Source organism: Eublepharis macularius, chromosome 18 (genome assembly GCF_028583425.1).
Source record: "Eublepharis macularius isolate TG4126 chromosome 18, MPM_Emac_v1.0, whole genome shotgun sequence".
Classification (NCBI taxonomy): Eukaryota; Metazoa; Chordata; class Lepidosauria; order Squamata; family Eublepharidae; genus Eublepharis; species Eublepharis macularius.
In genome coordinates, this window is record NC_072807.1 from 29,538,956 (window position 1) to 29,561,710 (window position 22,755).

Genomic DNA, 22,755 nt, shown 5'->3' on the forward strand with positions numbered 1-22,755 from the left:
TTAGCATTCGTGGTGTATATCCAACCATCACTGGGCTTTGTAGAAGAGGGCTGCTATACCCCACTGAGCCCCACCACATTTCATTTACTTCATTTATAACCCACCTCTCTTGCTGAGGCTCAGGGCGGATTACAAAATAAAAAACACCATTCAGTCACACAGCATGAGACATCCAATTAGCAATGCAGAAGAGCTAGGATTATGGAGCCGGAACATGGCGCAAACAAGGAAGAAACCCATCTAAGGAATGACATACCGTAAGTCAGCAAACAGGGACAAGCGGGGGGGCTGAGTGGGGTTTTCCAGCAGGAGCTGCGGAATCGGTGGAAATTGCTCTCCCCTTTTACCTGACCAGAAGTGCTATTCCATCAGAAGAACTGTGTGGAATACATGTCACTAGATTGTATCATTTAAAAACAATGCCACAAATTATTCATAGCTGGAAAATTGACATACAAGCTTTTTTTTAAGCAGCAGGATATTTTATTACACTGCACTTCATTAAGTTACAGAGTAAAGAAAACAAAAAAGAAACCATTTGCGTAGACAATTTAAAAATAAAGACAGTGTGTACCACAGGTACAAGTAAGCAACCCCGTTTATGTTCTATAAAACATAAGTTTTGTGATTGTTCTCCCAAAATTCTGCACATTTACAGATAAATAGTTAAAACATCAGAATATAAAAACTGCAAACCAAATGTAAAAAAGGGAACTCAGCTCCTGTAAGTGTGCAAAAGGCATAGCTATTGTGGAACATCAGTGCGAAATATCATGCGGCTGAAATGGTAGAAAAACTGCATAGGCCAGAAACGGGAGCTTTCCCAACTGTTGCAATCCATTCGGTTTTGCTCAGGTCTACCCTTAAAGTCCGAGATACAGTGCGAACAGTAAGTGGAAAGAACATACTCAGGGTTCCCCTTACATCAATGATGTATAAACACAAAACGTCAACTACAGATTCTATACATTAATATCTATGGTTTCAATACCATTACATTTCAGTGCATTTTAGTCAAGCCCTCTATTTGGACAACTCTGGAATTGAGGCGAAATGGTTGGCTTGCTTCTGCAGCTGGCCACATTGCATTCTGTGCTGTGCTGTAGTAGCACAGTGGTGAAGTGGTTCAGCTGCGAATCAGCACTCTACTGGTTCGAATCCCACTCCTGCCATGAGCTCAGTAGGTGGCCTTGGGTACCCCATTCCTCTCAGCTCCAGCTCTCCAGCTGTATTGTGGGGATAATAACAGCACTAACTTGTTCACTGAATGAGGCACTAATTTGTCTAGAACAGCGGTATATAAACGCAGTTATTATTATTCCTTATGCTCTTTGCCTGCAATGTCCTCTCCAGAATGTCTAACCTGCAGCTTTCCTTTCTCGCATAGAAGTGAATGGAAAAGACATCTACCACCTCACTTCTGAGGCAGAGGCAAGATTCGTCCTCACACCCACCATTCAGTGGGACCACGTTGTGCTGCTATATATAAAACACACACACATACACAAATCCCTACAGCAGTCCTTCCAATCAGCCAGGCTTCCCCCCCCCCACCTTTGTTCAGGTTCTACATAATACACAATTCATTATACAATACCTACACACACACACCATCACAACTGGACTCTCTTCTTCCATATGATAAAACCACCAAAAGGTGATATGTCTACTATTTTTATGCCATAAATATTTCTTTGTGGTTTAGTCTGCCACACAGCAAGTTTGAGGTTTACCACATCACAGAAAACATCAGCTCTTTAATAAGGTTTCCTGGATGCAGATGGTAGGCAATAATCCCCTTACGCTGACTTTGCTACATCAAAACTCGAGGATGCTTCTGCAAATAATTTAAAAACTGATAGGAAATAAAAGAATCCCAAAATACTGCAGTTTTGGCAATTTGGATACTTTGCCAAGCAGAGATGCATGCTGGATGCAGGAAGGGAAAAATGACAGGCAGACAGTTGGTGACGACAAGAATTTAGAGAACTGCATAGAACAGCTATCAGATTTCAAATAGATTTGTGAAAGTAATGTTTTAGAGCATTGTGTGCAAAACCCACCAGGCAACACTCAAGCATCATAAATCAAGTTTCAGCTCCCCAGACTGGTTGCATTAGCAATTGACTCGGATGAGGCTAGTTCAGCACAAGTCGCACACTCTGGCATCTAGCTGGGTGCTGCTGAGCGAGAGGCAAACCAGATGAGATGCTGAGCTTTCTGAGTCTGGAGCTCTCGGCACATGTAGAAATCCAGTAGCCCTGGGGCAGAGGCCCAGATTTGGACTGGGATCACAGCAGAAATGGAGGGTGGCTTCGGCTACCTCTCCCCCCTGTGCCACTGTCCTGCTCTGAATCAGTCCCAGGGAACTGCTATTTTGTCCTGTTGGGAAAACATAAAGATACCGTACATTTACCCCAACAGGGCAGATAGCTGTTTCCTGGAGTTGTTTTAGATCAAGGAAATGGAATGGGAGGGAGCTTCACACTCCCTGCCCTCATGTTGCAGTCTTGATCTAAATCAGGGCCCAGGACCTGATAATCCAATCTGGAAAAGCACTGGGAGGTACGGGCCCAAATCTCCCAACACCTCATCTGGTTTGGCCCTGGTGCACCTATAAGCATTTTTAGGGTGTTAACATTTCCCTGAGCTACGTATTTGAAAATAATAATAATAATAATAATAATAATAATAATAATAACATTCGATTTATATACCGCCCTTCAGGACAACTTAATGCCCACTCAGAGCGGTTTACAAAGTGTTATTATTACCCCACAACAATCACCCTGTGAGGTGGGTGGGGCTGAGAGAGCTCCAGAGAACTGTGACTCGCCCAAGGTCACCCAGCTGGCTTCGTGGAGGAGTGGGGAATCAAACCCAGCTCTCCAGATTAGAGTCCCGTGCTCTTAACCACTACACCAAACTGGCTCTCCATACAGAAGTTCAATTCTTATGTCACATTTTCCCAGACCTATTTCCTACAACAGCAACCACCATGGAAGGATCTCTTAAGGACATAACGAAAAAGGTCTCAAGGTGATTGGCATCCATGGAGCCCATTGGAGGGAGGGGAGAGTTAGCTTTTTGCAAATCAAAAACTGCAACGCTATAAAAGAGAAAGCAAAACTGCGCCCACGTATTACCTATAAGAGTGAATCCTTTGTGAGGCACCCTGACGGATGACTTAAGCTGCCATACTTTAGCATTCAGGAAACTGGTTGTTACAGAATCAACATTTCCCATGCATTAACAATACTGGTGGCTTCGGATGCCATTTAAAAAAAAAATCATAAGTAAAGTGAACAAGGCTTAAGAAGCAGCCTAATAATATAAGCCTTTTAAAGTATTTCTTTAAATAGCAGAGGATCCTATGAATGAAGCAGTGTGACTTTGTCAAGTACGTAACAGAACAAACATATTTTTAGTCAAGACATGTCTCATTCAAACAATTACCCATACTTTATTTGGCCACTTGTCAGTGACTGATAGATCCTGAGCTCTTTTTTTTTTGGCAGGCACCTAAGAATACATCTCCAGGAGTACGCAGGGCCTATGCTTACGCAACAGCACTCTTTATAAGCAGGAACAGATGCAGGTATGTTTCGGTAAGCCTCTGCACAATTGCAACTTCCTTCCTACCACTGCCCCAAAGGTAGGCACTAAGACACCCTCAAGATTCTCCCATCACCTTCTGACACTGATAAAGTAAACAGTCTGGAAGAGCAGGACAAGGTGACCTGAACCACAGGGCCAACATCCCAGCATGGATACGGCAATGCAGTAAACAGGGGACCGATGGAAGCAGCCGGCATGCTGCTATTCCCTCATTACCTAAAAGGGGGATGGGGAGAAAAAAGAGAGATGACTTCCCCAAAACTTTTAAAAGATGTTCAGCATGGTAATAAATGCTTCATTTCATACAAAGTTTTTGCTATGATCATAATTAAAAGATTGCATTAAACCAAATTCATGCCTTACTTTGTTATGCAATTTATGTCTGGGGGAAAAGTCATGACTCCTCCTTCCTACAAGACTAAGGGGATGTCTGAAGGACTCTAGCCTAGATTAAAAACGCAACTCATTTGGCCTTCTGAAGACCTCCCTGAACGCCTATTTTGACACTTCAGGGAATTTCAAAAAGGTTTTAGTTGTATGTCGGCTTTCCATTCAGAGATCAAAAATCCCTCTGGCCGATATGAATTCTGAAGTTATCAGATGACCCACCTACCTCCAAATCAGTCAACCTGTTTACCTACATGTTAACTAAGTTTATAGGGAGTTAACTCACTGATGTTTAAAAGCATCTATTTCACTGACAGACTGCTTTAAATACATATTACTGTACTACCAACTAGTATCACACATCCTACAAACTGGAAGATGTCCCTAGTTACTTACCTATAATATCCACAACATGTAGCTTTAGTTTTTGCTGCAACGTGTTTAAAACTACCGATAAAGATCCCTGAGAGGATGTCATTTTTAGGTTTTGTTTGACATCATTAGAAAAGGAGAGCCAAAGTTTTCCAAATTCTTCAGTGGTCATTTTCATTGGTCTGGGAAAGATTTTGCAAAGACAAAATTGGAAACAAACACTGATACAGCATTCTGAACCACCTTTTTCTTTAAAAAAAAAAACACCTCCCTGCCCAGTCACTAGAGACCTTGAAATCATTATATCTGAATTAAAAAAAAATGTTAAACAATTCCAAAACTAGTTGTTCGTTAAACATTTTGGATTGAGAAGTCCAAAGAACAAAATCCTTCATGCTTGATCTTATTAAGGCAGCAAAAATAGAGGAAGACAGTCTTCCTCCATTCCACATACACATGAGGTACACAGGGGTAACAAGTAATACAGAAGTAAAGAAAAAATTCAGATCAACATTGATTACTTGACTCATCTACTCATTAAGCAAAACTACTGATTACCTGATAAAATCCAACAGTGCTAAAGTTACTGAAAACCTGAGGCACATCTCTGGTTCTAGATGGTAACTGAGGGAGCCAGTGAGCACTCCCTCTGAGCAGAGCTCCTCCATCATTATGCACTTGTGGGAGCTTTCTATGCTTTGAGCTTCTATTCCAGCAAAATGGCAGCCAAGACTTTCAAGGATCTACAAATCAAAGCGAGGAAGGAAAAGGAGAAATGAACTAAGAGGATTTACAAGTTTGTGGCTTAAAACACACAGACACAAACACACACACAGTCTTCATTTTAGAAAGAAATGAAAATAGAATTGCTAAGAAAATTACAAACCATCTTGTTACCTTAAAACGCGTGGAGTGTTCAAATTCCAATGTTACGACTTTAAGTGTAGAGGTACTTTTATTGGCAAGAAATGTGTAAAGCATGAAGCTGTCTTCTTTCCAAACTTTACACGAGTGCAACACAAGGGTTTCGTTGCCACAAAGTTCTAAGATTTCTGAATGAGGATATTTGGCCACGTCTTCTGGTAAGTAAGGCGTCAAAGACAGCTGTTTTTTTACTACAGGCTGCTGTGTGTTTGGGGAAGGCTGAAAAATGTCCATGTTACCGTCCGCAAACAAAGACGAAGGTGAGAATCTGCGACTCAAAAGCTTCTCATTCAGTCCAGCTTCTGGCAGAGAATTAGACCTATCCAACACTACTTTTGATTCTGGAGCTTCAGTGGAACTCAGTGAAGCTTTCCTTAATCTTCGGTGTCCATTATTTTGGAAGGGCTGTTTGTTCCCAGATAATGCATTAGGCAAAGGACTGAGGGGCGGGCTAGCAGTGCTTTGGAGGCTGAATGCTTCCTCACTATTTTGGGCTTCACTCGTTTTAGGTTTTCTTTTGAACTTCTGGCCGGTAGAGCTTCCTTTGCCCATCTGAAAGCAGACAAAGAAATAGAAATAGACTTTTTAAAAATATAGGTTATAATGTATTTTAAAAATATATAAAGGGAGCTGTCTTCTACATAGCTTCAGCTGACGATGCTCAGCAATATGTCAGAAAATCAGTGTCAGTGTCAACAGACAGTGCAATCCTATGAAGAGTTACTCTACTCTAAGCCCACTGATTTCAAAGGGCTTAGACTGGAGTAACTCTTCATAGGTTTGCACTGTTAGTGGTTGCAATGACAAATTAGAATTAGGGAGCCCCATGTTCAAATCCTTGTCATGAAGCTCACCAGCAGGCAGGTTAAAAATGAAACAAGTAAGATGTCAGGACAAGCAGCAGCAATTTATTTAGGATGGTGAAAGGGGGAATATAATGCAGGTTTTGAGCAAATGCCAATTGCACTGGCTTTGGGGCTCACTCACTGCAATGAGTAACAGGACCAGGCCTGCATGACAATAATTTCTCTTGATTTTTCAAAATGATTGAGGGAAAGGATGATAAAGGTTATGGAGAAGGGGTGTGCACTTGGCTAACATTTCCTTTCCTTGAAGGCAGAGGTTGCTGAACTGTAAGCAGGAAAAGGCTGAGACAGACTCTGCATCCACATTTTCCAGCGGGAGAAAGATGCAGATGTCAGGGGGGCAGAATGCAAAGGGCTAATTCGGGGGAGCTCAGGACTTGGTTTTGTCACCCAGCAGAATTTGACTTGTCCCCTTTGAACACCCGATGCCCGCAACAAACTATTTTCACAACTCCCCTCAATTCCAGAAGGCTTTTGCATTGTCTGCCAGGGGAATTACTTTTCACAATCCAGTTCAACAAAACAGATTTTTTTTAAAGAAATATATCCTGGTTGTATGTGAATATATAAGAGCAGTGGGTTCAGAGCCTCAGTGTGAGAAAGCTCCTGCTTAGCAGCAGTAAATATCCTCAAACTGACCAAAATGCCACCTATGGCCACTGTGACCAAGTTTTAGAGAATTCTCGTACCAGGCTGACGCTGCCCTGCGATCCCAGGCCAACAAAGAGCGTCGAGGCGAGCTGCTGCTTTTCCTTCTCCTCCTCAGAGAGGCTGGGAATCTCTTGCTTGGGCTGTGAGACAAAGTTACCAACTGTACACTCCGAAGATGTATTGCTCTCTGCAACGGTTTTCACACTATCTTCTTTTTCCACCAGGCTTTCCTTCTTGGGGAGGTAGCCCTCTTTTCCCCATAGCTTCTTCACACCCTCAAGCTTCAGACTGTTGGACCTAAAGAAAATGTAATTAGGAAAGATCAGCGAAGAACCTGGAAGGGAGCTTGAGAGAGGACTATTTTAGTAGCACCACTTGAGAAGGTTGGAGACAAACCAAATTTAAAGGGATCTCTGCATGGGGGGCATTAGCACCTTATTGCCATTGAGAGATATTGCAAGAAAGGAGATACTGGGGGTCAATTCGAGCTTTCTCCGAGTAGCTTTCTTTCAGCATTTGGAGCCTTCCTCCAACTTACGCGGCTCTTCCTCCAATGAACAAGCCACTTAATTTGGAGGAAGAGTTTAAACTTGACCCAAAAGGAAAGATGGGGTATAAATATTTCAATAAACAAACACTGTTCAGTGGAGTGATAGGGTAAGGGCAGGATCCACCCCAACGACTCCCACATGAACAATAAAACTAATTTTTAAGAAGAAGCATTTTGCAGTTCAACCATTAACCCCTAGCCTAATCACTTACATTTCTTTAAAATATCAAGATAAAACAGAGTTGATATGACTTAAATTTATCTTGTTTAACACAGCATGAAAAAATGCAACCAGCTCATATATTTGCTTATTAAGATATTTATATCTTGTATTTACTTGAGGCAGCTTACAAATTATAGTTCAAAACAAACAAAAATAAAACCACAAATACCCCCCACCTCTTACTACTTGAGGGCAACATTTTTGTGGACAGGGTAAGATGTGGGTGTGAATGTATTATGACGTCATTTTTATTTACTAAACTAGCACAGCAATGCTTTTTTTTTTTTGCAGAGCTGGTATTCCGCTGTTGCTTCATTACATTTTTTTTCTGATTGGTACTTTTAATTTTATTACTGCATTTTTATTGCTGTTCTTTGGCTGGTTGCTGGTTCGTGATCTGATTTAGTGTTTTATATTACATAGAAACATTGAGCTGGAAGGGCCCTCCAAGGGTCATCTAGTCCAAACCCCTGTACAGTGCAGGAATTTCAAGGCTACCTCCCCCCAACCCCCGCCCCACTGACCTCTGCCCTATTGCCAGAGGAAGGCAAAAAACCTCTCAGGAATCTGGCCTGGAGGAAAATGCCTTCCTTACCCCCAAACTGGCATATCCCTGAGAGTGTACGAAAGAGCCACGAGAGCCTAGCTCCGGCTCATCCCTTCCTGCCCTCCCTCTCACAATCTGCCCAAATTCACACTGGGTCACAGAATCAGCATTCTGTCAGATGGCCATCTAGCCTCTTCTTTAAAACCTCCAAAGGAGAGCCCGCCACCCGTTTTACTTTGGTTGACAGCAGCCTCATTTTGGAGAGCCAACATAGAAATGTGCTATCTACATATCTGCCCATACAACTAGCAAACATGCAACAGAGAAAAGGGTTAAAATGGAGCCAAAGAGCTAAGAGTACTCACTCCTTCTGCCCCACCTCAGCACTGTTACCAGAAGTGTCAGAACCCAGAGAAAGTCCAGTTGGAGACTGTCTGCCAGGAAAGCCAGATGTTGAGGAGCTTTGGGAAAGTGATAATCCATAAGGTTCAAAATTCAGAGCTGCAAATACAGATCATTTACTCATCAAAATAGATTATAAGACATGAGAGTATTACAGGAAAGAAGCTGTTCTCCATCAGTGATGACATACCTACAGAGCAGCTCACATTCAGCACCCTACCAATAATATAGCATGTGTGGTCAGAAAAAAATACAGAATGAAGCAGTCCTTGTTATAGTTACCTTTTTTTTGATCTCCTGAGCATGCATGTTTGAGACTTTATACCGGCACCAAGTAATGTGGACCCCCCCAAAAACCCCTTCTAGAACATGCCATCACCTAGAGATTTTAGGTACTTTTCTAGACCAAACTCCTGCATGGATGTACGAGAGAAAGAAAAGGATCCCACCACCCACTTCTTTTCTCTCTCTCTCTCTCTCTCTCTCTCTCTCTCTCTCTCTCTCCCTCAGTTGGGAGAGTGGCCTTGAGCAGCCAAGCTCACAGAGGAAATAATCAAGAAAGACAATCACCTTTTTCCTGAGACAGCTGCTCCTCCCGTCTTTGGTGACGAGGTTTATATGGCGCTGCGCCACGGCCAAGTCCTTCAGCTACAAACCCATCTAAGAAAGACAAGGAAGCATCTACCTATATTGAATTAGAGCAACAGTTCAAAAACTGATTAAGGTACAAAGCACGTCAAGCAAAGACCACCCAGCCGCGTAAACCCATCCAGTTCAGATCTATCGACTTCTATGCTGATGTTACATCCCACACTTAAGTTACTTACCCATGAGAATGCCTAATTAGTCCAACATTCATTTGAGTTATTCATACAGAAAGCGCATTAATTTGAATGGTGGTGGTGGAAAGTGCCCTCAAGTCAGAGTTGAGTTATGGCAACCCCTAGCAGGGTTTTCAGGGCAAGAGACTAACACAGGTGGTTTGCCATTGCCTGGCTCTGCAACCCTGGTCTTTGCTGAAGGTCTCCCATCCAATTACTAACCAAGGCCAACCCTGCTTAGCTTCTGAGATCTGATAAGATCAGGCTCACCTGGACCATCCAGGTCAGGGCTGTAATCTGAGTAGACTGGCTATAAGAAAGAGTGGCCTACAGGCACACACACTTGCTATTTTTCTGGCCAAATCTGAAAACCAGTTTAAAATTTGAAGGAGTGCAAAGAACGGTTTGTGCTCCATCCCAGGGGGTTGTAGAAGGGGAAAAATTCAGGCAAATACAGCATTATTTACATTGTTGGGCCCCAAATATTTGTTAGCTCCTCAGCACTGATACATTTATTTAAAGGGTATTAGATAAACTATGTGAACTGAACCTTCTCTTTGAAACAGTTCCCCAATCTGCTGTTTCAGAGCCATCATTTCACATCTTGTGTATTAACGTTTCTTTCCACCGGTCTGAGACACCAAGCGACACATCAGAGAGCACATACCAAAAAACCAAACACATTTGAAATGGTCACTTCCAAAAAACGGCAGGTGGATCAAATTATTAGGAGACGCTGCCTATGGTTTGCGTTCACCATTTTTTTGTTCTTAGTATCACATAAACCTAAACCAGGGTAGGCAGCTCCTGTATCTCCTAGGCATGCTGCACAGCCTGCTTATTCAAGGACATGCACGTCTGACACACCCTAACGTTCAGATTAGAATAAAGGCCTAGCTAGCAGCCTGTTGTCTCTGGCAGAAACTAAACACATCCATGCTGGCCTGTAGATTGTCCTCCCCTAAGACTAGTCAGTCACTGGAAATCATGCCTATAGCACATGAGATGGCTGTGCAATTCATCTGCGGAGAAAGAATAAAATCTCTATTCACCTTTTGATCCAAAACACGTGACGTTTAAATGCGGTGCTCTAACCTCTCAAAATAGTTTGAAGAAATACACGATTCTGAAGGGCCTAACAATAATACAAGACACCATTAACTCACCACAATATCCTCACAGCTAGCCTTCACGGGAAACAATCTCTTCATCGATTCTCTGTCTTCCCATAAGTGTTCCAGCTCAAAGGCATATTGCCTCATGCAGGTGTCCAAGGAGGTACTGAATTCAGTTACCAGTTTATCAACTGTTTTAGAAGATGTGGTACGAGAGGCTATTTTAGTGGCTGCGGCCACAATCCAGGCTTTGGTTTCAGCAGTAGCATTACTCTTAAGTATCCTATGCAATCTTGCCAAGACAACTTCTGGTTCAACATTTTTCATAAGGTAGGAATATTCCCCTAGCACCTGTCAGAAGAAAGTTGTTAACCATTATGGTCCGTTTACAAATTACAGTTTGAAAATATTCACAATCAAGTGTTTACATCTGCATCTGAGAGATGAAGAGGAAGCAAAAAACCTAATGCAACTACAGAGCAATCTTCAAGATGCCTCAGAAAAATCAACTGAGAAACAGAGCAACCTGAATCTAAGAATGCATATTAAAATATACCTTAAAGGAAGCAGCGAGCCTTCTAGCATATTAATCTCAAGGGCTATATATGTGTATCAGTCTATCACACATACTGAATGCCACGCTGAGCAACAAGACAGCGAAAAAAATGAGGTTTCCGATTTGAAAATCTTCCTGACCAATTCCAAGGTTCTGAGAGTTTTGCTCAGCTTAGCACTCAACAGAGCATTTTCAACCCTGTCAACCCCAGCAGAATACAAATGAAATTTTTTAAAGATGACAATCACTACAAACATGAGCCCTTAATATGCGACAGGAAATACTCATATTATTATTACAATCCACAAACCTTTGCTTTGGAAGGTATTTGTCTTTCCACCATATTAAAAACTGAACACAAACATAAATCCTCCTTAAGTTACTGTGTTAGTTGAGGACAACACATGCCTAACTATCACAATGAAAAGCAACTGGATTGAGAACTGTACTACTTTGGACTGAAACACATGGCTTCCCGACAGCCACAAGACACCATTCACCCATCACATGGATCCCAAAAGCTGCACGGAACAGATATTCTCTTAGGCGAATACTTTCACACTTGAGCTCTCCGGTTTGAGTAACACATCACTTCTTAGCATTCGTATGTTCAAAATCTGAACTGCCTGTGCTACATCTAGAGTTTGCCTGTGCTGCCAAGTTCTCACATCTCTTTTTAACCTGTGTCTTTCTTACCCAACTCATCACTTGAAGAAATTTCTGTGGGTAAACCGCCTTTTCATCCTCTAGCAACATGAGGTAAGACTGGACAGCATGAAGTCGCAGCTGGCTCTCTTCCTTTTCATCTTCAAATCCTACAAAGATCATGACAATTCTCTTTTAGTGGCACAGGGGCACTGCTGCTTCAATAAACAAATGATGCCATTAATTAAATAGCCAGAGCCAGTTTTTCCATTTCAGAATGTAATACGTTTTGCCCACCTTCAGCAAGGAGTCTCAAGAAGCTGTTTGGGATGTCTGGGTGCATTTTATCCCCTCCTACAGAAAAGACCGCATTCATCGTGTGAATGAACCATTCATTGTCAGGAGCATATGTGATGGGAATGTTAAGGAAAACGATGTCAAACACCAGCACCATGATAAGCCATTTTCTCCTCAACATCTGGATAACTTCCAGAAAAGCTTATGAATGCAAAATGTGTCTTAAATGTGTTTATATGGTGATGCAAAACAAAAAAACCCTCAAAAAAACCTTACATCGCATTTCTGAGTCTTCCAAAACAAGTAAAAAGGATATTTTTCAGCTAAGTCGGCTATTTTGCCAACTAGGTTGATGATGGTGTATTCTTCCTTGCTTTGAGTCAAGTAGTGAAGCATCTTCTGTACAATGATGGTGACATTCTGCCCATTGGTAATCCTATACAGAAGTTCCAAAGTCTGAAGGAGAAGGCAGACGGGATTTATTTATTTATTTCATTTATACCCCACTTTTCTCCCCACTGGGGACGCAAAGTGGTTTACATTGTTCTCCTCTCCTCCATTTTATCCTAACAACCCTCAACTTGTGAGATAGGTTGGGCTGAGAATGCGTGACCAACACAAGATCACACAGCAAACTTCCGTGGCTGATTTGGGATTTGAACCAGATCCTAGTCTGATGCTCTAACCGCTACACCACACAGCAACACAGTAACAAGCAGCAATGTGAAAGCCATGTAAAAACCATGTGGCAATATACCATGTTTAAAACCAATAGACTGTCCAAAGCATCACGAGTTCCTACATCCAGTGATTTAAAAATGAGTTGCATTTCTTATCAACTGTTTGTCTATTTCACAATTTACAGAGGATTCACCATTATTAACAGTGGAACCCAGTCCAAGCGCACATTTTTTTGGCACCCAGGTACTTCTACTGAAATGAGAATGGAAGCTTTTACAAGCAAACATTCCCTGGAGCACACACTGCAACAACAAATATACCATTACTAGATCCAGGCGAGCTGACTTACAATGCAATCCTAAACAGAGTTAAAATAAAACTTCTAAGCCCACTGACTTCAATGCATTTAGAAGGGATATAATTCTGTTTAGGAATGCACTGTTACAAGATTGCTAAGAATTAACATAAATATAGCACTGTTTATTTCAGTCAAATTGTAAGCGATGTGTCTACAAAGCATTAAATATAGAAATCTCTCAAAATGAGGCATTCAGATCTTCAAAGCACAATACCAGTATCATCTCTATTAAGGTAGGGGGGGAGTAAAAGGAGAATATCAAGTTAAAGATATTTATTTATTCTTTTTTACTTCATTTATACCCTGCCGTTTGCCCTGATGGGGACCCAAAGCAATTCACATTGTTCTCCTCACCTCCATTTGGTCCACACAACACCCCTGTCAGGTAGGTTAGGCTAAGAGTGTGTGACTGGCCCAAGGTCACCCAGCAAGCTTCTGGGATAAAGCAGGGATTTGAAACTGGGTCTCCTAGATCCTAGTAAGACACTCTAACCACTATACATTACGCTGGCTAAAAAGGCGGGGAGGGTGTTATAATTCATCTTACCTCTCTTTTAATAATGGGGTCAGGATGATCCAGGCACTCGATGATGGTCATTTGGTGCTGCAGTGCAAGAATGGGATCCTGCTGGACAACATACGTTAGGGCCTTTAACCCTAGAGAGAAGAAGTTACCACCACGTTACGTGAGCCATTGTCAGCATCAAGTACCCTGCCTGGGCTGCGATAAATCAAAGAACTTACCTAAGTATTTCAAGTTGATTTTTGGAGACAGGACAAACTTTCCAATACATTTGGCAGCCTTCTCAAGTAGATCGGGCTTGGGGTAAATTGTGTAAATTGTCTGGACGCATTCAAACAAGATTGCTGTGGTGGAGGGGAAGACAAAGAAAACATGGGAAATGGGATATGTAAAAACAAACATGGGAAATGCATGAGTATTAAACAAATCCAGTGAGTTATCAGAACTTTTATAGTGCATTCAAGCAACATTCATGCCCTTGCTAAGGTACTTTTGAATGCATCGATGTACTTTTACATCTCGGTGGTCCAGTTGTATCACGTACTTCTTCTGTGTCTTTCCTTGCATTGTGCTGAAACTAAAATTATTTTCCTATATCTCCCCCCACCCCCCATTTCATATATACACTCAGCTCAATTTATCTTACTAGCAACATAGGCCACAAAACACACTTGAAGCCACCTTATACTGAATCAGACCCTTGGTCCATCAAGGCCAGTACGGTCTACTCAGACTGCCAGCAGCTCTCAAAGGTCTCAGGGAGAGGTCTTTCACATCTCCTACTACCTGGTTCTTTCAACGGGAGATGCCAGGGATTCAGCCTGGGGCCACCAGCATGCCAAGCAAATGCTCTACTATTGAGCTATGCTCCCCACCCCAACTAGTTTCTGTTGCAAGCAAGAACTATTTAATAAGGTGGCAAGCAAGCTTAGGAAAAAGGGTGGTATGCAAAACAGGTGTCAAACAATTGATCAAGTGGAAAGCTTTGAAGAGAACGCCTCATTTCCCAAGCAGATGGTTTATCACAGATGTTTTTATCACAACCAACAGGTTACATTTTCTAAACATGAGGGGGGAAATGCTCTCACTTACCATATGTAATGTTGTGATTTATCTCTGCTCTCCTTAAAGACTCATCCAAAACATCATACATTAATTCACTGGTTCTGCAATAAAATATGGAAATGTTCAAGAACAGTTCATTTTTAAAAAACGAAATAGCCTCAATCTCATATATAGGTGCCTTTATCTTATGACTATTATTCACTACTGAGAACAAATGAGATTGTCATCTAATGCCTTATGTGTAAGGAGCAGGAACAGCCTGAGAAATGTAATGGTCTAAATGGCTGTGCCATGAGCCCCATGGCGCAGAGTGGTAAGCTGCAGTACTGCAGCCCAAGCTCTGTTCACGACCTGAGTTTGATCCTGGCGGAAGCCGGGTTCAAGTAGCCGGCTCAAGGTTGACTCAGCCTTCTATCTTTCCAAGGTTGGTAAAATGAGTACCCAGTTTCCTGGAGGTAAAGTGTAGACGACTGGGGAAGGCAATGGCAAACCACCCCGTAAAAAGTCTGCCAAGAAAATGTCATGATGCAAGGTCCCCCCCTGGGTCAGTAATGAATCGGTGCTTGCACAGGGTTCTTTACCTTTACCTTTTTAAATGGCTGTAATCCAGAATTCCAAGACAAAAATTGAGAATTCTGTAAAGTGAAAATACTTAAAAACTGCCATTAAATCTTTGCAACTTTGTTTTTTAATGGTGACATTACTACCTCCTATATCCCTGAAGATTTCTCTATTTGGCAACTAAAGAACACCTAATGAGGAAGGTGAACACAGTACTCCTGCCAAACACGGCTGGAGGGGTGGGGAGAGAAGCAAGGGAAATAGCATGTACTAATCCTTTAAGCAAAGTTCTTCTAAACAAAAACCAAAACTTTGAATAAGAGAGATGTGTTGATGAATAACCATTACCAGAATTCAGCCCCCAAATCTCACTCTATTTCTGCTCCCCACCCGAATCCCTCCATTGCATTCTTCCCAGCAACTGCTGCTGCAATCATGTGACCAAGCAAACAAAAGGGCACTTGAGCCTTGGGCCTAAACTCCAGAAAGGTGCTTGTATCTAAGCACCCTAGCTGGCATAGAAATCGAGGGACTAGTTAAGAAATTGGGAGTAAACCTGCAGCAAATACAGCTCACGGCAATTAGACAGCATTCATTCGAGAGTGTTTTGACATTGTGAAGGCCAATGGCCATATACAATAAAGTGAATCTGGAATTAGATAGCATCCCGTGCAATTTGGGGTGAAGGAGAATGCCTGGCAACAGTGCCTCCCAGCAGCTCTCAGCGGAGGGTCTTGTGCTGCCATCCACGGCTCCATCCCACCAGTGTGATGCTGCCGGGGGGGGGGGCAGGAGGGTTCCCCCTGGTCCAGGCCAGTCCTTTAAAGGCATAGAAGAGGCGGCTTGGCCCCTTTGCCTGAGGAATCTGTAACTGATCAATTTGGAGCCTGATCCCCCCCACCCTACTCTGATATTTATGTATCATCCTTCTCTCCAATCTGGTCTCTACTCCAGATGCAAGACAACTGACCAAGACATATGGTGAAGAGCAGACAGCAACCTCGTGCTTTTTAATTTCTACTTCACGGAACAGCATTGATGAAATGAGCAACCCCGCAAGCAGATGCTAGCTTTCAAGATGCTTATAGCAAAGAAGAGAGAGCGAACCTTGGATCATCTTTTCCAAGCAGCCCCAGTATTCTCAAAAGCTGGATTTGTAACCAAGGTGCTGGCACGCTGTGATAATTGAAGTCTATGGGGAGCTTTCCTCCCACCACCTGTTTTAGAATAGTTACAAAACTGCTTGTCAGGTCTTTGTATCCAGATGAGTTCTCCTACAGGGAAAGATGAAAAATTAACATTTTACACACAGTGCTACACAAAACATGCATAAGGGAAGCAATCATTTTTAATTTTTCAGTTCCTCAGTTTGAACTTACAAGCTATAGTTTTCCCCCAAATTTTCATGGTACAACTGCCACAAACACAAACTATACAAATGAATCTGAGGAGCAGGGTTTACTTGGGTTTTTTAATCTGTAGTGTTTAAATTATGATTTCTAAGCTGTCTTGAGCCAAAAGGAAAGGAAGGTCGCAAAGATTTTAATAACATCTTTAAAAAAAATCAAACTCAGAATATCCATGAATACATCACAGATGCACAATACAGGAATAAAAAGTTAATGCCCAAAGCATCAAAGTCTGGAGGAAAAGTACTTTACTGCTTACATACACTGTCCAGTTTTCATTTCTTTTTGCTCTTTTATTAAGATAAAATCAAATTGACATGATTATATTTTAGCTGCTTTTAAGAATCCCACCTTCATCATCTGGAGATAAATGTGTAACGAGGCAGCCATGACTCCCACATCCCTGTCACAAAGTGCTTTTCGGAATTTGTCATGGATGTGCTGGACTTGGTTGGGAGCGATCAGGTAGAACTTGTACAGTGCTTGAACAGCTTTCCTTCTAATTATTTCCCTACAAGAAAAAGATTTTTAAAAACCTGGCTAAGCCCACCTATTATGTCCAAACGTATCTTAAAACTCTGTGTTTACAACTGTTTTAAAAACAAGGCTTCCCAGAATTCCCTTTTGCAAACAAATACTTACTTTGAATGCTGCAGCTTATCTTCCACTAGCGGAAGGACAGCAGGAATCATTTCCCTTGGAAATATTTGGCTTGCCACAGTAAGAGCCATACACACTTCCATAAGGTTAGTGCTCTGCAAATCCTAGCACAGGCATGAAAACGAAAGTGTTATTTCACCCCAATATTGAAAATCTAACATTAAAGAACAGGTTAAATATGCATAATGTTGGCGAGATCTGTTCATTCAAAAATTCACACTGTGTCCTTCGTAAGTCAAAATTGAATGTTGAGGATCAAATGCTGGCAAGGAACCCTGCATGCCCAACTTCCTCCCTATACCCGAGAAAACAGACGCCCCTTAAAAATGTAGAAGCAACTTAATATGTTTATAAATTAAGCAGGAAAAACCTGACTCACCAAAAACCTTACTTTCATTCTATCTCACATCCTAGCTTTAATGTCTCAGGGGTTTCTTGTATTATGCTAATTAAGAACCAGGTCTCCCTTCAACATTAAGCAAAACATCACAATAAGGTAGCTTAAGTTGCGTGTGTTAAATTTTATTTATTTTCCTTAAGGAGATCCCAGTAATATGATTGGATGTGGACCAAGAAGCTTACAACTGAAATAGTGTACATACATCACCTCCTCAAAAACCAAAAGCTTTGCTTATATGAATTAAAAATTTAAACATAAAAGAACAAAATGTTTCCATTATCAAGAATAACGTGTTCCACGTCTAATATAAATGGATCTCGGTATTTCTTTGGCTTACGTGTAATTTGTTGTTTTCCAAAACGTTTCAAAACCAGCCCACATTTATATAAGAGGTCATTTCCCCTGATCTTTAGCAACTTTTATCTATTATAAGACTTTTTGCTCTCAAAAGTATACATTACAGACAGGGTGGTATTTTCAGTTATTGAACAGAACTGACACTTTGGAAAAAAACATTTTTTAAAACTTCATTTATACCCCACTTTTCTCCCAATGAGAATCTGAGGCTGCTTACATAATTCTCGTCTCCTCCATTTTATCCTCACAACAACCCTGTGAGGTGCGTTAGGCTCAGGGTATGTGACTGGCCCAGGATCACCCAGCAAGCTTCCACAGCAGAGCGAGGATTTGAACCAGATGCTCCTAGATCCTAGTCCAACACTCTGACCAATATGCTACAATGGCTTAAATGCACGTACTTCATTAACAGCATGTGAAGCAGCCTTCAAAGGAGTTTTTAATTTATTAATAGGAACAAACTTTCAAATTCCTCACTCCCAATACATTTTTAACAATCGCAGAAGAACTCTCGAAAGCAAAACATGTAAGATCTCACTTTAAATTTATAGAAATATCAATTATTTTTGTATTTATGAAGGTTCCAGATGCTAAACAAGATTTTATTTTAAAATGTATATAACGTTTTTGAATTACATTTTTTAAAAAAAATTATTTTAAACTTTTTTTAAAAACACTTGTGCCCAAGTATGATGTTTACCTCCAAACCTCCCACTAAACTGTACCTTCACTACTGTGTTCACAAGCAGAAGCAATAGTTCATGGTTCTCATGGAGAAATAAAGAAACTGCCAAGTAGCCTAAAAAAGAAAAAAAAATACTACAGTCCAAACTCTCTCTCTAATCAATCAGGTAGGGTCAAAAGACATTTAAAAACAAACTGCTGCTTGAGGCTGTGACTGCAAAGTTAATACCTGAGTAAGGCAGAATTTAACTTAGGGGAGGCCAAGAACCTAATGGCCATGAAAGAATGGCATCAAGAACTGGCACAGACTGGCAGGGGGTAACTGCATCAAACGAATACTGACTGAAATAAAACAGGGGGTCCATCTACTCCAGCATCCGGTTAAGCTCAAACGGACCCACAACATGGCCAGTAAATGGTGATTTAGTAAAAAAAAATGTGTTTAAGTTGAGCATAAATCCAGCTCCGAATGGAAGCAGCCCAGGCCTACCTGCCTGCTTTCTTGAGCAGCCTATTGACATTTAATGCTTGCAGATACATACCGACTCTTTTTTCAAAAAGGTTTCCTTGCTGGGCTAACTTGATAGCATGGATGTATCCAAATGAGGCCTCGTAGCCTAGCATCTCACAATAAATAAGCCTCACCATGCATTCCTTCATCAGCCTCTGAAATAAAAGAAATGAATGATAAACATTTCGACTCACAGTGTGGCAAAGATCTTCCAGTTCTACCAGTCTGCACCAGCCTTGCAAATAAGTACACAAAAGTTACTCACCATAATTTTGTACTAGCCATATGTAAGTTGGCTGTTTATTTAAAATAGTCTGGCATTTCTAACCAAAACAGCTGACAATATATTTAAATGCATAACCTTAAAACCTTAAAACAATAAACACACACAAATGTTTAAGAGTTAGTCACATCTGACACATCAAATCAACGTACAACAGGCCAAAAGTGATAGTTTCACTTGACAAAAGCTATTAGGTGATAGTTAACAATACATTTCTCATATGCCACTCCTCACAGAATATTTACACATAGCATAAACTTAAACTGCATTGCATTAAAATCTTTGCTGTTACACTGAATTGTTTTATCATATTTTGTACTCTGCTTGCTGGCTGACTGAATAGTCTCGTTTTCATAATCTTCCCAGCCCCAATCCATTATTCTGTTTTATCAGGTATCTTTGTTGTTAGTTAAATGTTTTAATCATACTTTTATCATATGATTATCATATGATTAACTGAATAGTTCTTATCATATTTGTAATCCACCTTGAGCCTGAGTGAGAAAGATGGACTATAAATGAAGCTAATAATGATGACAATAATAATAATCCACATGGCAAACACTGAAAGTAGAATAAAGCTACTGGATAGCCTGATTTACACAGTCGTCCAGGAAAGCAAAAAAAACGCTGACTTCTGAAATTCCATTTCAGTCTCTCATTTAAGCCAGTCTGTCTTGCCAGCCCATGCAGCATACGCCAGCGAACTGTAACCGAAGGATGCCATATTTTTACTACTGCTTATCATTTTACAATTTGCTGCTTCTACTGTCTTCAAAACACAATACTTTAACAGTTCCATTGTCCATTTTATGCTGCCGCTGGTTATTGTTAATTTCACTGATATTTACAAGCCGAGTTTGAACTGCATGAATAAAGACAGTAAAAGCCAAGTCAAAAGTAACCTGACGAAGACTGAACTTGATACATAAATGCAGGGGGACTCAGTTTTACTTTTAGAACTTACCAGGGTTGTAGTGGGGGCAGAAACAGTTGTTTTCAAGTTACTTAATTCCTGTTGGATTAATTTTTCTTCCTCCTAACAAGGAACAATTAAAAAGCAGCACTGCAGATCATTCCATAAAACATACTGGGCAAAGTAGCAAAGATGGCATCCTGTCAGAGTCAGGCAAAGATTATTCCTACATATTTTAACTTTTCTGTGTCATGGTCTTCTAAAAGATACAATTACATCAAATTACTATATATCTGATGAAAGAAGCTCTGACTCTCGAAAGCTCATACCCTGGAAATCTAGTTGCTCTTTAAGGTGCTACTAGACCCAAATCTTGCTCTTCTACTATAGACCAATACAATTGTCCACCTGAAAATATATACAATTTGATTCTGATTTAAAAAAAAAAAGGAGCCAATTACACAGAGTTGTCTTAAAGCATTCAGCCACGATGATCACTACAAATAGAGAGTCTGGGGCAGCAAACTAAAACAGGAGTCCAGTGGCATCTACAAAACATTATATTCCAGCAGAACTTAAGCCCAGCTACTTTCACCAGAAAGCATTTCTAGTAAGGGCTGCAAACAGCAGAAGAATGTTCTAACTCAGAATTGCTTGTGTGCTGTTTCAGTATTCCTCCAACTCTGCATTAGATTTTTGCCAGCTTTAAATCCTTACAAATTTTTATTTTTAAACCCCGTTACATTGTTTACTGAAATGTCCATGAAACTGACTGTACTGACACGCTACATAATCCGCCCTGAATCTCAGCCAGAAAGGCGGACTGTAAATAGCACAAATAAATAAATAAAGCTTACACCAGCATCACATTGTGTTATATTTGCAAGATGCCCCCCCAGACTCCTATCTTTTGGGAGCTCCTCCAGTCCTACTCAGCGCAGTGCAAGAGTTAAAGTAGGATCTGGGAGACCTGAGTTCAAATTCATCCACTACGATAGATGCTTTCTGGGTGACTGCTCCAGCCACACCCTCTCAGCCTAACCTACCTCACAAGTAGATCAAGATGGGTAGCCCTGTTAGTCTGTCTGTAGCAGCAGAAAAGAGCAAGAATCCAGTAGCACCTATAAGACTAACAAAATTTGTGGTAAGGTAGGAGCTTTCCTGAGTATCTCACTTCTTCAGATACTCAGAAAGCTTATACCCTACCTCAAACGTTGTTAGTCCTATTTTATTTATTTATTTATGTCAGTTATAGTTCACCTTTCTCACTGAGGCTCAAGGCAGATTACAGTGTGACATTAGTACAATCATTATCAAGGACATTTCCATACAGTATCAAGAACGTTTCCAGAAATAACGCCATAGGGTAAATAAACACAAGTTTAAAAGACACAGCCTTAGCAAAGATCCAACACAGAATTGAAGAAATGCTGAAACAGAACATAATCAGTTGCAGGACTGACAATAGACAGCATGAAGCACAGGTAGTATATAGGAGCACATATTTAAAGCAACAGATAATTATAGGTGTTGCTGAACTCTTGCTCTTTTCTACTGCTACCTCACCGGGTTTTTGTGAGGATAATATTCAGAATGTTGTAAGCCACTTTAAGTCCTCATTGGGGAGAAAGGCAGAGAATAAGCGAACTGAATAAACAGATATGAAGTGGGGTCCCTCCTCCCAGCGCATTTATCTTTGAAATGGGTCGATTCTCCTCTCCTTCGCCTTTTTTTTTATTATGACTATTAGCTTTCCGATGTTAGAGGCCGATTTGACTTCCCGCAGGCCCAGCCCGGCTCGCCCTCTCCCCACGCCCGTACATGCTTGGAGGTGAGGGCGGTGATGCTCCGGATGAGCCCGCCAAGCCGCGAGGTGGCCGAGCCCCCGCCCGGCCCTCCGCCTCCGGCCGCGCCGCCTCCTCCGCCCAGGCCGCCCCCCGGGTCGTGCTGCCCCAACAAGCCCGGAAGGGCGCTCAGCGTCCGCTGCACCACGTCGCTCATGCCCGGGCCGCCACCGACGCTCCGGCTCCCCTCAGCCGCCGCCGCCGCATGCCCGGAAGAGAAGGCCCGGAGCCTGCCTCAGCTGAGCCCGCCTGCCCGCCCGGCCGTTCGGCCGCCGCCTCACGCTCACTTCCGGGCTCCCGGGGAGGCCCGAGAGGGGAGGGCGCCCGCGCTTTGGGGCGGTCGCTTTACTCGGGAATAAAGCCACGGGGGTCGAGTGGGCTTCCGACTGAGTAGACCGGCCGGCCTATGCTGAGGGGAAGGCAAGGCCCTTCCTGAGGGGAAAACAGGCCGCAGGCGGCCTGTGGAGATTTCGCCAAAGGTCCCAGACACGGTTTACAAAATGCGTGAAGTTCGTTATGTGAGACTCTG

The 22,755-nt window shown here is 41.8% G+C and overlaps 1 protein-coding gene across 1 annotated transcript; it reads right to left on the reverse strand.

Annotated features, from left to right (window-relative positions):
• Positions 1-477: 477 nt before the first annotated feature.
• On the reverse strand, positions 478-22,425 carry AP4E1 (adaptor related protein complex 4 subunit epsilon 1). The gene is made up of 21 exons (XM_055002888.1): positions 22,204-22,425; positions 20,434-20,505; positions 19,215-19,338; positions 18,714-18,787; positions 17,214-17,335; positions 16,923-17,082; positions 16,270-16,436; positions 14,629-14,702; positions 13,758-13,880; positions 13,561-13,670; positions 12,291-12,430; positions 11,975-12,087; positions 11,729-11,847; positions 10,528-10,827; positions 9,111-9,225; positions 8,504-8,639; positions 6,857-7,115; positions 5,275-5,853; positions 4,936-5,120; positions 4,402-4,559; positions 478-3,834 (listed from the first exon to the last, which is right to left on the reverse strand). Exons 1-21 carry the CDS (start codon positions 22,381-22,383, stop codon positions 3,674-3,676), a joined length of 3,471 nt encoding a protein of 1,156 aa, XP_054858863.1. The 5' UTR covers positions 22,384-22,425; the 3' UTR covers positions 478-3,673.
• Positions 22,426-22,755: the final 330 nt, after the last annotated feature.

Excerpts from the sequence above, each read along its gene's own strand:
- AP4E1 (XM_055002888.1), bottom strand. The coding sequence starts at position 22,383 with ATGAGCGACGTGGTGCAGCGGACGCTGAGCGCCCTTCCGGGCTTGTTG. Across the intron at positions 13,671-13,757 it reads AATCAACTTGAAATACTTAG|GGTTAAAGGCCCTAACGTAT; the intron begins GTAAGTTCTTTG and ends TCTTCTCTCTAG. Across the intron at positions 10,828-11,728 it reads TTCTTCAAGTGATGAGTTGG|GTGCTAGGGGAATATTCCTA; the intron begins GTAAGAAAGACA and ends TTCTTCTGACAG.